Source organism: Perca fluviatilis, chromosome 22 (assembly GCF_010015445.1).
Source record: "Perca fluviatilis chromosome 22, GENO_Pfluv_1.0, whole genome shotgun sequence".
In the NCBI taxonomy this organism is placed as follows: Eukaryota; Metazoa; Chordata; class Actinopteri; order Perciformes; family Percidae; genus Perca; species Perca fluviatilis.
Window position 1 is genome coordinate 13,633,746 of NC_053133.1, and position 13,175 is coordinate 13,646,920.

The 13,175-nt window shown below is 40.5% G+C and overlaps 1 protein-coding gene across 3 annotated transcripts in view; it reads right to left on the reverse strand.

Moving 5' to 3' along the window:
- Positions 1–13,175, reverse strand: part of pola1 (polymerase (DNA directed), alpha 1) — a 56,217-nt gene that overhangs the window by 11,766 nt on the left and 31,276 nt on the right. For 2 of the 3 annotated variants that reach the window (XM_039790062.1, XM_039790061.1), the window contains exons 34-35: positions 9,468–9,599; positions 2,075–2,191 (exon numbers count right to left, since the gene is read on the reverse strand). In XM_039790062.1, the coding sequence (XP_039645996.1) occupies positions 2,075–2,191; positions 9,468–9,599 (249 nt within the window). The remainder of the gene's footprint in view (positions 1–2,074; positions 2,192–9,467; positions 9,600–13,175) is intronic. The other variant, XM_039790063.1, reaches the window with a different exon arrangement.

The following is a 13,175-nucleotide window of genomic DNA, read 5'->3' on the forward strand; positions in this document are numbered from 1 at the left end:
AGAGTGCTAAACGCACAGAAATCTGATGGAGCTTCCAACAACAACAACAACAACTTGAACTAAACAAAATAAAAAGACCTCTCAGTGGGGGACTGGTGGAGGCCTGATCTTCCCTAGTTGTTGGAGCACAGACTATCTACCACCAGCTCAAACAGCCATGAATGGCCTCTTGAGTACTTTGCATAATTGTCAGCAATTTAATATGTGAGCTGCTGGGCTATTAATCTCCATGATTCCATCTGATTCAGATAACAGTGTTACCTCATACTGACAAGTCAGTGTTAGCCTCATGTGAATCATGTTGTACCAAATCTCTCTCCTCTGAGTGAGGTCAGATGCAAGGTGAGCAACATGTACTAGGGTTTACGTATCTTGCTAAAGGGCACTTCAGCAGGGCAGATGCTTTCAGCCCTTCGGAAACAAGGTGTTTAATGTTTACACTGGCACACTGTAGGCTCTTTAAAGACTAGTTCAGTTGTTAATTACTGAATAGATACATTTCAAAACATTGTTAAAATAAATGAAAAAAGAAAATTGTTAATCCATAATTCAAATATTCAAAAGGCATTTAAATTATACTTTGTGTTTCTTTCCAACCATGTTGTCCGCTGCTTTTGTGAAAAAAAAAATATATATACTTTTTTCCTGTTAAATGTTTTTTTTTTTTTTTTTTGCTTATCCAACTTGAGGGTCTCATATTAAAGCAAATAATTATAGTTGTTATTCAGACAACCTGCAGCTGGTATACAATATATGAAAATAAGAAAAACCTTGTTACGGTTGTAAGCCACAACAGTACAGCAACATGTACATGTCTTGTTAAGTCCGTTCCCTTATGACATGAACGGATACATTAGTAGTTTCAGTCAGCGCTCCATGGGCCCAGCATTGGTGGAGAATGGGAGCAAGCTAGTCGGCACCACAGAAGAGCCTTCTGAATTCTGGCCCGGTCTGCCAAAATGATTGATTTCAAAGCTTGTTCTGTGCTCAACACTATGCTTTCTATGTTTGCAAAGTGGTTTTTATGACACACTTTTCAACTCTAACAGGTAATGGTGTCTACATTGTGTGCCTCCTGATTTTTATTCCCACCTCATACTACAGTATCTGTAGCAGTCAGTAGGTTGTAGCATGGTGCTATCAAGACCAAACCAGCATTTTGTCAAGGACAGAGATCCTGACTGAATGCCACCACAGTCCTGCTAAAACACAGGGAATCTAAAACGGATAATGAATTTAAATACCTAACACCATGTACATTTTGCTGATTATGTTTGTTGTAGAGTATCATTATCATGCATCCAAAGAAGTACATAAAAGCGATATGCTATGAAAGAGTCCAGAGATCAAACAGCATGGTTGAGGAGCAGGTAAAAATGAAGAGAAGCTACAAGTTTTAGGATAGAGAAAAGGTGCATGAGTGAGCACAGAGAGTTTAATGTCTTATTCAGCCTGCAGTTTAAAGTGCCACGGCCCTCAGGCACAGCAATGGCCACCTAAGTGGCTACAGTGACAGCAGAAATTGGCCTTCTGGTTTACAACCTGTCGCCACAGAGCTAGACACAGCAAAGCAGCCAGGGGGGACAGATAGGAGCAGAGCACGCAAAATAAAAAAAATTGACAAGAGAGATTTAAGGCCAGGGTTGAGACAGGAATGGTAAGAATGGGGGGGGGGGGGGGGCATTGATTGAACCGTCACCCTCAAATTGAAAGGAAGAGTGTTTCTTTTAAATCCAGTAGTCAAGCTAACAAAGTGTTCATACGGCTACGAGAGCTACGAGCACACAGAAGCTGCAGGACAAAGAGAAGATTGCCTTCATCATTGTGTATATGGTGAAATGTGATACTAATGAGTAAAGATGTACAGAACATATGTGAGGCGAGACTTCAGCTCCATAGCACCATCACCTGGACAAAACATACAGAATTCAACCATGTCCTTTGGTGTGTGCAGTCATCTCAACCTCAGGCCCAGAGTGTGGGTTTGTGAATGTTTTTTAACCCACATTCTTGTGTTCCTGTTTCTTTAACCAAATAAACTGTGTTTAAGTGTAAATTGTGATGTTGGTGTTACCTCGGGTCTGAGAGTTGCCCTGGTGCAGGCAGGGCAGATGGGTCCGTGGCGGGAGAAGGCAATGGGCAAACGTCTGGTTCGGTTCTGGCATGCCTGGTCCTCACACACCAGCCAGCCCTATGATACATACATCACACACATATTACTTCCAACAACTGTGACACTTCCAAACTTCAGTAGAGCTGCAACGATCAGTGGATTCATCGATTGAGAGGACTTCATTTGCAACTATTTTGATAATTGATTAATCATTTGAATTGATATTTTAAGCAAAGAATGCAAACACTCGGCAGTGGCAGCTTATCAAATGTGAGGATGTGCTGCTTTTATATGACTGTACCGAATACTTTGGGGTTTTGGATTGTTGGTCAGAAAAAACAAGACATTTTAAGTTAACTTGGGCTATGGGGAAATCTGATGGTCTTTCCTAGACCTTGAATGAGTTGAAATGCATCCATGACCAGAAATGTCTGGTCATCAGTTGTTAATGTGGTTTCCGCTGAGGTTCTGGCTGCTCTGAAGAAGAAATGAAAGACTGAAGACCATAATATCAAGCAATAAAGTAAAGAAGAAAAAAGTTTTAATATACACTGCTGAATTGAGGCCTTTGTTAATTCCCTTTCTATGATTTTAAGAGCATTAATCAAAATCCCTGAAATTCCACTATTGCTGCAGTACTCCTTTGAAATAAGCTTTTTCATGTCCATAGCGATTCCTGATGAAAATAACATTCAGCAGCCTTAAGTACACTACATGATTACTTATTTATAAAATGTGCTTCTGTCGCCATTTATTTTGTTGATAAGAGGTGTTCTTAAAAAAATCGTCCAAAAAACTTTTTGAAAAAACTTGTTGAATCAAGAAAGACACTTTAAAACGGTTTCTGGTAATGAGGAAATGTTGCTGAAAATCGTTGCTTATATTTGGCTGCACAACAGAACTGACAAGAGAAGTAGTTCGAGGAAGAAACAGAGGGGGTGTAAAATAAAAAAAAACTGCAAGAGACATGCAGAGAAAGAACTGAGGTTTACATACAACTTCACCCTCATATCTCTTTACATTTGAATGTATCTTCAGCTGCTGTGTGTCAGGGTCCTGCTCTGTGAGACAGGCAGAGCAGTGGACAGGCAAAACGGCAGTAGTTAGGACCTCCTGGGGTGAGGTAGTGACCCTGGGCAGGTGCTGTGGTCTAACCCTCTCAATCTCTTCGTATTCTTCTAGATCCCTCCACCCCCTCGGCTTCTTATGCCCTGTCATTACTAAGGGGGTTTAAATGGGAGGGGTGTTAATGCCCAACTAATGACAGAGCATAAGACCCACCGCCATCAACGCCATTGCACCCCCCCACCACAAAAATCTATCTATCCTTCCTTCCATTCACTCAAAATAAACCCCCTCAAAACCACCGCACCTGTCTTTCTATCCACATCCCCCTCACACATACATGCAGTGTCTCTCTCATTGGTTTTTATGTTCGGTTTCTTTGTGTTGTGTAGTCTCCTGATCAGTTTTGAGCAGCAGCTAAAAAAGAAATGGTAAAGATGATTGTTCTTTTTACAGCTGATTCTACAGTATAAAACCCTTTCACACTGTGCAGAGGCCTTTAATAACCTGCAATGGCAAGAATTAACCGGAACAAACTGAGGCTGTGGAGTCTTGATTTTACTCCCGAACGTACGCGTACACACACAGCCGCGTACGTCCACGGATGCATAGTCGTTCTGTTTATACTATCTGCTTGAAGGACGCGTTCCACACATGCGCAGTAGATCGCCACTCTATCACGGAGTGGCTGTGCGGACATGTCTGGACAGCAAATTTGCGTTTCCTACGATGTCAGATAATGTCAGGATAAGTCCTCTGAGAGTAGGGCGGGTCATGCCTTCGCCATCCTATGAAAACGCAAATTTGCGGCCCGGACAAGTCTGCGCAGCCACAAAATATTGGCGGTGCGTGGACGGCCACACAGAGCCTACGTGTAAACCCTTTTAATGATGACATTACCGCCACGCGGACCCCAGCAGCCCCTCGCAGACAGTATAATTTCGGCTTTGGAAGGACTATAAAAAACACTTTTGGCTGCACCAGTGATGATTTACATGTTTCATAGTAAAGTTTTTTTTGTGCAATCTTTTTTATCTGTAACCTGGTGTATTTAGACCAGTTTGTAAAGACTTTAATTTCAAAGTCAAAGTCTCTTTCCTTATGTGGAAATGAAGGGATAATACTTAGGCACAACATTTACAGCTAATCCAATACAGAGGACAGGTAGTGAGCTGCGCTGTGTCAACAGACCCATAACATGATGGCCAAAGAAGCAATACCTGATACTCGCAAAAGCTGCTGAGATGGAAAGCACTTTGCAAGACTGGCTTACTGTGTACAGTTGGTATGCCTGTCACATTTTCTAACTGTAAAGGTTTGTTTTTCTCTTTTATGTAACAGGGTAAGAGAGACACACACACACACACACACACACACACACACACACACACACACACACACACACACACACACACACAAACACACACACACACACACACACACACACACACACACACACACACACACACACACACACACACACACACACACCTCTAAATGAAAACCAAACGTACATTCACACATAAGTCCCAAATCAATTAGAAAGTCCCAGAGTTCACAGCTTTACCCAAAAACCCCAGCTGCAGGACTAATTATCTAAACACCTCTTGTAAAGAGCTGAGGATCATGGGAAATGAGACCGCTTCGCTGTCTCTGATAAAGACATATGCAGGACAATGGTTCATGGAGGTGGGAGATAAGGAGTATTAGAGGTTGTCTTTCTTTGTGTGTATTTCTTGTGACACAAGCCTTGGCACACACTACTGTTCCCATGGGACTCGCAAGAGGAATGAACACACGCAAACACACTGCATTCAGTGTGAGCACAAACATATTAATCGTTTCCCATTCACATGCATCCAAATGATTTAATACGACACACATCAAAGACTCAAGTGCCCAGGACTGGGAGGGCTAAAAAGGAGGAAAAGCTACCCAGAATGCTCTTAAGCTCTGCTACTGTGACCCAAAACCCATCCACACAAGCGACACACACTCAAACATAAAAATAAAGTGGGAGGAGCGAGGCAGGGAAATAAAATCTAATTGAGGCATTTCGCCGGAGCGAGGGTGGGGGTGAACAGTCGGATGTGAGAGAATAAAGGCTCATAATTGCATAATTACTGCAGTGGATACCTGACACACTGAATGCAGATGTCAAATGATTTCCACATAATTTAACCAAACAGAGGCAAGACCAGGCCACGACAGGGCCCACCACGAAATATACCCTCTTTGCTTCCTCTTCTTTGTCGGTTGGATTTTTTTTCAACACTCTCAGCTCTCCTCAAACGTCTCTGCTCTGTTACATTTTGGGGTCTGAAACTTAGGATCATCTTTATTACTTTATTTTTCTCTTAAAGCTGCAGGGAAACGTTTGGCAAACAATCTTTTTTAATTATTCTGCAGTCTAGGTGCTGCCGTTTTCGACCCTTGAACGGCTGCTTAGTACTGAAACAATTAGTCCATAATTCAGTTAGTCAATCAGTCTAATTAATTAACTGTGATCATATATTTATATATGAAGTTATTTGTCAGGCAAAACATTCACTCTCCATTCTTGGTCATACAATCTGAAGACATGGGCCTTTTTCACAATTTCTGACATTTCATTGATTTATAACAGACAGATTAATTGATAATGAAAATTATTATTAGTTACAGCCTTCGTCTGAACCGTCTTTGCTCCCTGTATCTTCTCTGCCTTTGCCTTTTATCTATAGTTACAAGTCAGGTATTGTTAATTAGGACAATTTACATTAATAATAAATATATGAGACTATTTTTTTAATTAACCGATTCATTATTTGGTCTATTAAGGGTCAGATACTGTAATAGTGAATGATTCATTTTTGATCAAAATAGCTGTGGATAAATGTTATTTTGATGGACTAACTGATTTATCAACTAATCTTTGCAGCTCTGCTGAGGACCATCACATTTTGGCTCTGAGAAACAGCAATGGGCATTTTTTAAATATCTTCTTACAATTTAGTGAGTAAACAAACCGGTATTGTTAATTGGGTCTATAAAGTGTCCGGAAATAGTTAGGAATGCCCTTCGCAATTTTCCAAAGCCCAAGGTGACGTCTTCAAATTGCTTGCGGTCCAAAAAGACAAAAATCTTTGCTTTACTTTATAAAAATAAAAAAAACTGCAAATAGTCACATTTAAGATGGTAACAACTAGTGAAATTTTGTTTGAAAATTTCAATTATTAAAATAGCTGCAGATTAATGTTCATTTAATGTACTATCTACTTCTGTATAGTAATTGACTAATCCATTCAGTTCTTTTGTTAATTTAACATACTGGAGTAGCCTCTCTGACATGACTCCTGTAGCAGAGGAATCCACCTGCCAAACACACACACACACAAAAGAGCTCTTTAAGTTTTTTGTGCTTCAGCAGTCGGTACTTTCAGCTCTAAAGTGAATAGACCTAAAATCGACACACACACACACACACACACACACACACACACACACACACACACACACACACACACACACACACACACACACACACACACACACACACACACACACACACACACACACACACACACACACACACACAGAATAGAGCTCAAACGGTTCCACTTTGTACCTCCTCCGCTTAATCAAAGCTTCTCTATTCAACAATTTGACCCCCCCCTCTTCCTTTTTTTTTTTTCTTCTCTTTCTTTTTTTTTTTTTTTTTTTTTTTTTTTTCCTCACCCCCTTTCTTCTCTTGCCCCTCAGCCCGTTTCCAGGGGCGACCCGCATGACGAGGGTAATTGCAATAATTTGTTAAATGCCATGGCAACGGTGGTTAGATGGGAGGGGTTACCCAAAAAAAAGAAAAAAAAAATTGGATGGCTCAAGAAACAAGCAAATCTCTCATTTTGCCAAATACAGTGGGACAAGAGGAGCAAAGGATGACAACTGTGTGTGTGCGTGCGTGTGAAAGAGAGTGAGGAGTGAACAAGTGTTTGCCCATTCTCAGGGTGCTGGTTTATTGATAATGGTGGTGGGGGTGATTTCACTAATGATTAATGTGTCTTTGGTCCTAGCTTAGGACGCCAACAACATACACGCACATATATATTCGTACACGCACGCACAAACACACACCTTTCACTCTATCTGCCCAGACAAACAGCTCTATTTGAACTCTCCCTCGGCCTGAAAGGAATCCTTAATTACACAATATTACCCCTCTTCATAGCCCCGCTGTGTGTGCTGTGTCCGCTGCTGTTCAGCCTTCACTAGTGTGTGTGTGTTGCTGTGTGAGGTGTAAGTATTCAGTGGTAGCAGCTGTTTCACACATCGTGACAAAGGGGTTGAGCGGGACTCGCTCCCCACACATTCACCCAACTAATTGATTTCTGTTCAGCACTGTGGGAGAGTTACCCCCACATACACACAAACTTTTACAGACAGTGCATTCCACTCACTCAAGACCAAGGTGTTAGAAGCTACCAGGAGAGAGAAAGAGCGAGGAAGAGAGAGGGCCCTCTACAAAGACAACACAGGCATCCAGTTTACTTCACTCTCAGGCTGGCCGTCAGGCACGGAATACAGTGACAACTTGCCCTGTACACTATTTTGCTTTACATCCCGTCTCTATACAGACTCAAACCACAGAATTTACTATATCATAGTATATAACGATATGGCAAATGTATGCAAAGACAAATTTCTAGGGTTTCCTACAGTGTTTCATATCAGAGGATCTTGCCTGAAACTTCAGCTTACATCATAAGGAATTCAACATGAGGTGGCACTCCTCAGGATTCAAGTGGCATAGCACCATGGCTGAATAATTCCATGGGACAAAACCTACAGATTACACTATAACAACATTAAGAGTCTACAGTCATGCTAGCAGCCCCATCAGGCTGTACTAAGGCACAGCAGAGCTTTGGGCTGAATGCTATTGTCAGCATGCTAGCATGCTTACAATGCTAACATGCGGATGTTTAGCGGATAATGCATACCATGGCCACCACCTTAGTTCAGAGTGTTAGAATGCTCGCATTTGCTAATGCTAGGAATGTCTTGTTTGTTGGCAGCCTGTGTGTCTTATTCCTAAGCATTGCTGACAGTTTCAAGGCTACACTGTTAATCCAACATCTACAAAGGAAGTGCGTTCCCATTGTATAGATTATAATATTAACTAATTAGTGCCGATGAGTCACTTTTAGTAACAATATTGTGTGAAGTCACAAATTCTCAAACATTGCGAAATCTGGATATTTTTTCACAGGCAAAATAACCAAGTCTAAACAATTCCCACAATTAAGCTAAAAATGATCAACTGGGTCAACAATAAAAACAAATGCTTAGTAGCAGCATGTAATAATTTCTGACATTTCTATATGCCTGCGTATTTAACGTGTATTTGATCATGTGGCTATGCACATTTGCAGGTCTAAACTTATTTCTGGCCTCATATTCTTGTGTAATCTGTAGATCTGAAAATGTGAATAGCTAACAATGTAGAGAGCCAGTGATCCATATTATCACTCATTCCATGCCTTTGAAATGGCAAAATAATTTACCCTGTAAAGCCTATAAACCAACACAGAAAGAGTTCAGAGTAGTCTTGTATTATTGAGACAAATCTGCTTGATCTTTAAAGTCAAATATATTTGATTTGTTGTATTTTTTAGTTCTTACTGACTCTCTATGACCCAGTTTTCCCAGATCTGTCATTTACATTTCACCGGATCATCTTAAAAAACTGTCAAAGAGGGCATTTTAAACTTGGTATTCAAAGTAAGAATGGCCATTTAAGTGTTTTCATGGATCATGCTCCTTCAAATCTTTCTGGTGTTCTTTTCATTTTGCAAGCATAATGCGCTTTTTGGTTGAAAATGTCAGCGCAGTGCCCTGCTGAGGTTTCCTTTATCTCTCATCCAACATCTTTTGGATGGCATCTCTTATCATTACAGCATCTGGTAAATCCCACATTGTGTTAAATACAGTCCAACCTTTTAGTAAACACTTAGTGGAAGGTCAATTTTCACAGATTTGGACTATTTTATTACAGGCAGTACAGTTTCTCTGAACACACAAGTTTAAAAGAGGGAAAAGACAAGCTGGTCAGCTGTGCTAGTCCAACATCTTGCAGCATTAAACACAGAATAAAAACTAAATAAACCCCATTTGTGGCCCTGCAGGTGGTGAAGAATACATGTATGTTTGTGTGCTTGTGTTGAGCGTGTGTAAAGCAGAGTTTTATTTATAAGAATCCATAGGATTCATCAAAACCTCAATCACGCCTCAATCACATGGAAATACTCACAGAGTAGTATTTTTTGATATGGCGACGAATGTCAAGTAGCAGTTTGTTGCTGATGTTGACAGCGTCGGCGATAGGGCTGCTCCCACAGGGGATGTGACAGCATCGCAACAAGCTGGGCTCCAACTTTAATCCCTGAAAACGAGAAAGTGTGAGACAACAACAGATTAATTAATATACAGATGATATCAGCAGTAGCTATAAAGCAAAAACTCTTCAGTCTTGTTCAAAATACATCAATAAAAATGGGCAACAGTAATGTTGAATACAATCCATTCTGGTGACTGACACCAATACTGTAGATGGTTTCAAAGAGCTGCTTTCAAACATGGTTAAAAATGCTGATTGATAATAAAGTCCGAACAATGAAAAAAAAAAAAAAAAAAAGAAAAAAAAAAGAAATGACCTCCCTTCTAGGAAACTTGTGAGTAAAGTGAGTTGACCACCATAAAACAATTGAGGAGACACTCAGCTGTATTACTTCACAAAACCAAATTAAGAATCTAAAAGGACTGATCAGATTCTTAGTCCTGTTAACCAATTCTAAGGTAACCAAAAAAAGTCAAATTTTTGTAACCATACTCAAACTCAGATATAGTTGCCAAGGTTTGAGTTATTGCCACCAGTTTTTGATTTACACCAGTTCCTCTTTTCGTTTGTCATAGCAGATGGCGGGAGAGAAACACCGCTAAAAGAACACATCTAAAATGTACTCAAAATCTGAAACTGAATGTTGTTACCGAAGCAGTTCGGTAACATAGCAACTTGGCCATTACATTTAAACCTCTACAAAAAGGACATGTGACAGGCATGAAAGGTGTATGGGCTTGAAGCACCTCTGGGTGCAGTAAATTTGAACATTATTGAAGCCTGAAGGAAACGGGTCAACTTGACCTAAATACCACTGAATTGTGCACTTGACAGAAAGGCTTATAGTTAATGCAATGAAAAAAAATAGCCACAGTACATAGCAATAACACAAAATATAACCTCTATATAACAGCTTTAAAACACTCGCTCCTTTAAACCTGAGCTTCATTTAACTGTCGAACTGACAGCCACAAAAAAAGGTTTCTGCAGGGAAGTCAAGTATGCAAGTGACACCCCCCACCCAGCCACACGCAGCGTTTTTGTTTGCCTACATCATTCCTTTTTCCTTCCATTGTCGGTTCAAGTAAATCAACTCATTTCACTTACCTAACCCTCTCCATCTCAGGCTATCCTCCGCTTCATGTTTTTTCCCCCTCCCTTTCTGCTCTGGATGAAAGTAGCCTCCCTTCTTTCCCCCCTCTCCTACTCTTTTATCTCACTTGTTTCATTCCAAACTTCATTTTGATAACAGGATCCTTCCTCCCAAATGAGCAAGTTGCATCTATAAAAGTTAAACAACACTTGGCAGTTAATTTATGGCTGCGCAATTACATACACGAAAGTGTATGTATGTATGTATGTATGTATGTATATATATGTATGTATATATATATATATATATGTATATATATATATATATATATATATATATATATATATATATATATATATATATATATATATATATATTAGGGGTAATACGGTTCATGAAAAAACACCCGAGGCGCCCAGTTCGCTAGTCTCGGTTCGAGCATTGTGTACCGCGACGGTTCGTCAGTACACTGTTAATGTGCACTAACCTCTTACTGCCGTAGTGCCCACTTCTCGACACCTATGTTAAAACAGTTACTGGAAATGACCGGATGGGCGTGACAAAAACGCAACCCATGGCAGCTGATTGGACGATTGCGTCACATGGGTCTGGCTGGTCCCAAATTTCAAAGCCAGACTGTCATGGCGGCTCGTTCAGAATACGATCTCATATTGTACTAAAATAGTTTACCGAAACGTGTTTCTGAAAACATTTTAAGCGAGAAATAGGCCATGCAGTTTCTGAATCTGTCTTCATTTCAGATCGACAAAGGTCAGTTTAAAAGATTTTCATCAGATTTTGCAAGACACCGAGCCGACCGCTCCTCAAGTGGAGTGGGGTGCCGCTGCAGGTCATGTCACCTGCAGAAATGTCAAGTGGGAGAGAGGCTTCCCAGAGCTGGAGGATGCGCCAGCGTCGTTTATAGTCTGGTGTGTGGGAACATTTTGGATTTCACGTTACCTATGATGAAATAAAACAATATAGAACTGCCACTGTGTGCACGTTTTGTGCAACATGCATTCAATATGCTAATTTTAGCTATATGCTGAAGTATATTCTGGAGTGTTAAAGAAAAAATAATAACCGTACTGAACCGAAAACCGTGACCCTAAAACCGTGATACGAACCGAACCGTGGGTTTTGTGAACCGTACCACCCCTTATATATATATATATATAAATAAATATATAAAAGGTAGTTTTCTGTCTTGTGTTTATGTGAGACCTGAGAGAAAAATTCTAATAATGCAATCTAAGGATTGTATCTTTTGACACCCATTACTCCTGAGTATTGTCTACAACCCAAACAACTGTCATCTTTACCACCGCATGTCTGCACTTTAAATAGCCATTTACAAAACTGTAAAACAATTTTAAAAACATTTACAATGTCAAGTGTCTACCCTGACCATCTATGCCTTGGCCTAACGCTCTATAAAACTCAGGGAAATCCCTGCAGCTCTACCAAGCTTGTTCTCCCTCCACACTTGATCTTTTCATCCCCCTCTACCCGCTACCCCCATCAAACAACTTTCCTCCCCTGTCTGTCCTCCATCATCCATCATCGCCTCCTCCTACCATCTCTGGCTCTGTGTCAGTGTGGAGTCAAGGCCCATCTGTCCTCCCCTCTCACTGAGCTGTTAGACCATGTTCACCACCCTAATTAACTTACTGTTATCAGTTTCTCTGTGTGTGTGTGTGTGTGTGTGTGTGTGTGTGTGTGTGTGTGTGTGTGTGTGTGTGTGTGTGCGCGCGCATACCGGCCTCTGATGCATGCTGGAAAATTAACACCAGTAATCAGACAAATCCTGGTTAGTTTAGTCTACAGTTTGGAATTATTCCAAACCTCATTTCAAAATCACATTCTACAGTTAAAACGTAAAAAGTATGAAGTAGGTTGTTTACGTTGTTTTATGTGCACAAGCATTTGATGAATTTAAACAGAATCTGCCTCTCTTATGTTTTAGGTGCGAGTTTGTATGCCGCTCAGGAATACATAGCAATGTATCTGCTGAAGTGTGTGATGAAATGAAAATGTGTGTGTGTGTATATAATACTCCTTTTTAATTTAAGGCTAGTTATTTCCGCCAGAAGAGGACAGAGGGTTGTCAGTTTTATTAGGGTCGTTCAGACAAGAAAAAGCTGTGTGCCCTGCTCCTCATTAGAAGCTGATAACATACATACAAACACGCGCACGACCTTGGCCTGACAAATGGTAGGAGATATATGTGTGTTTGTGTGTGTGTGTGTCCGTAGAGCAGCAGGGGTTAAGGAAAGGCTTTTCAAGTTGTGGAGTCCAAACTATGCCAATGAAAACAGAGTCCGTATTGGAGCCAGGCAGCTGTCTAAAAATACAGACAGAGACACAATATGGAGGATGACTAAAGCATGAATCCTTCACAGGAAGTTTGACTGAATGCCTATCTGTGTCTCAACTGGTTAATCCATTACACCAGTGAAATACACAATTGGTGACAAAAGCAATCTTCTTATTTTTTTCATTTCAGTCTCTCTCAGTATCTCAGTCTG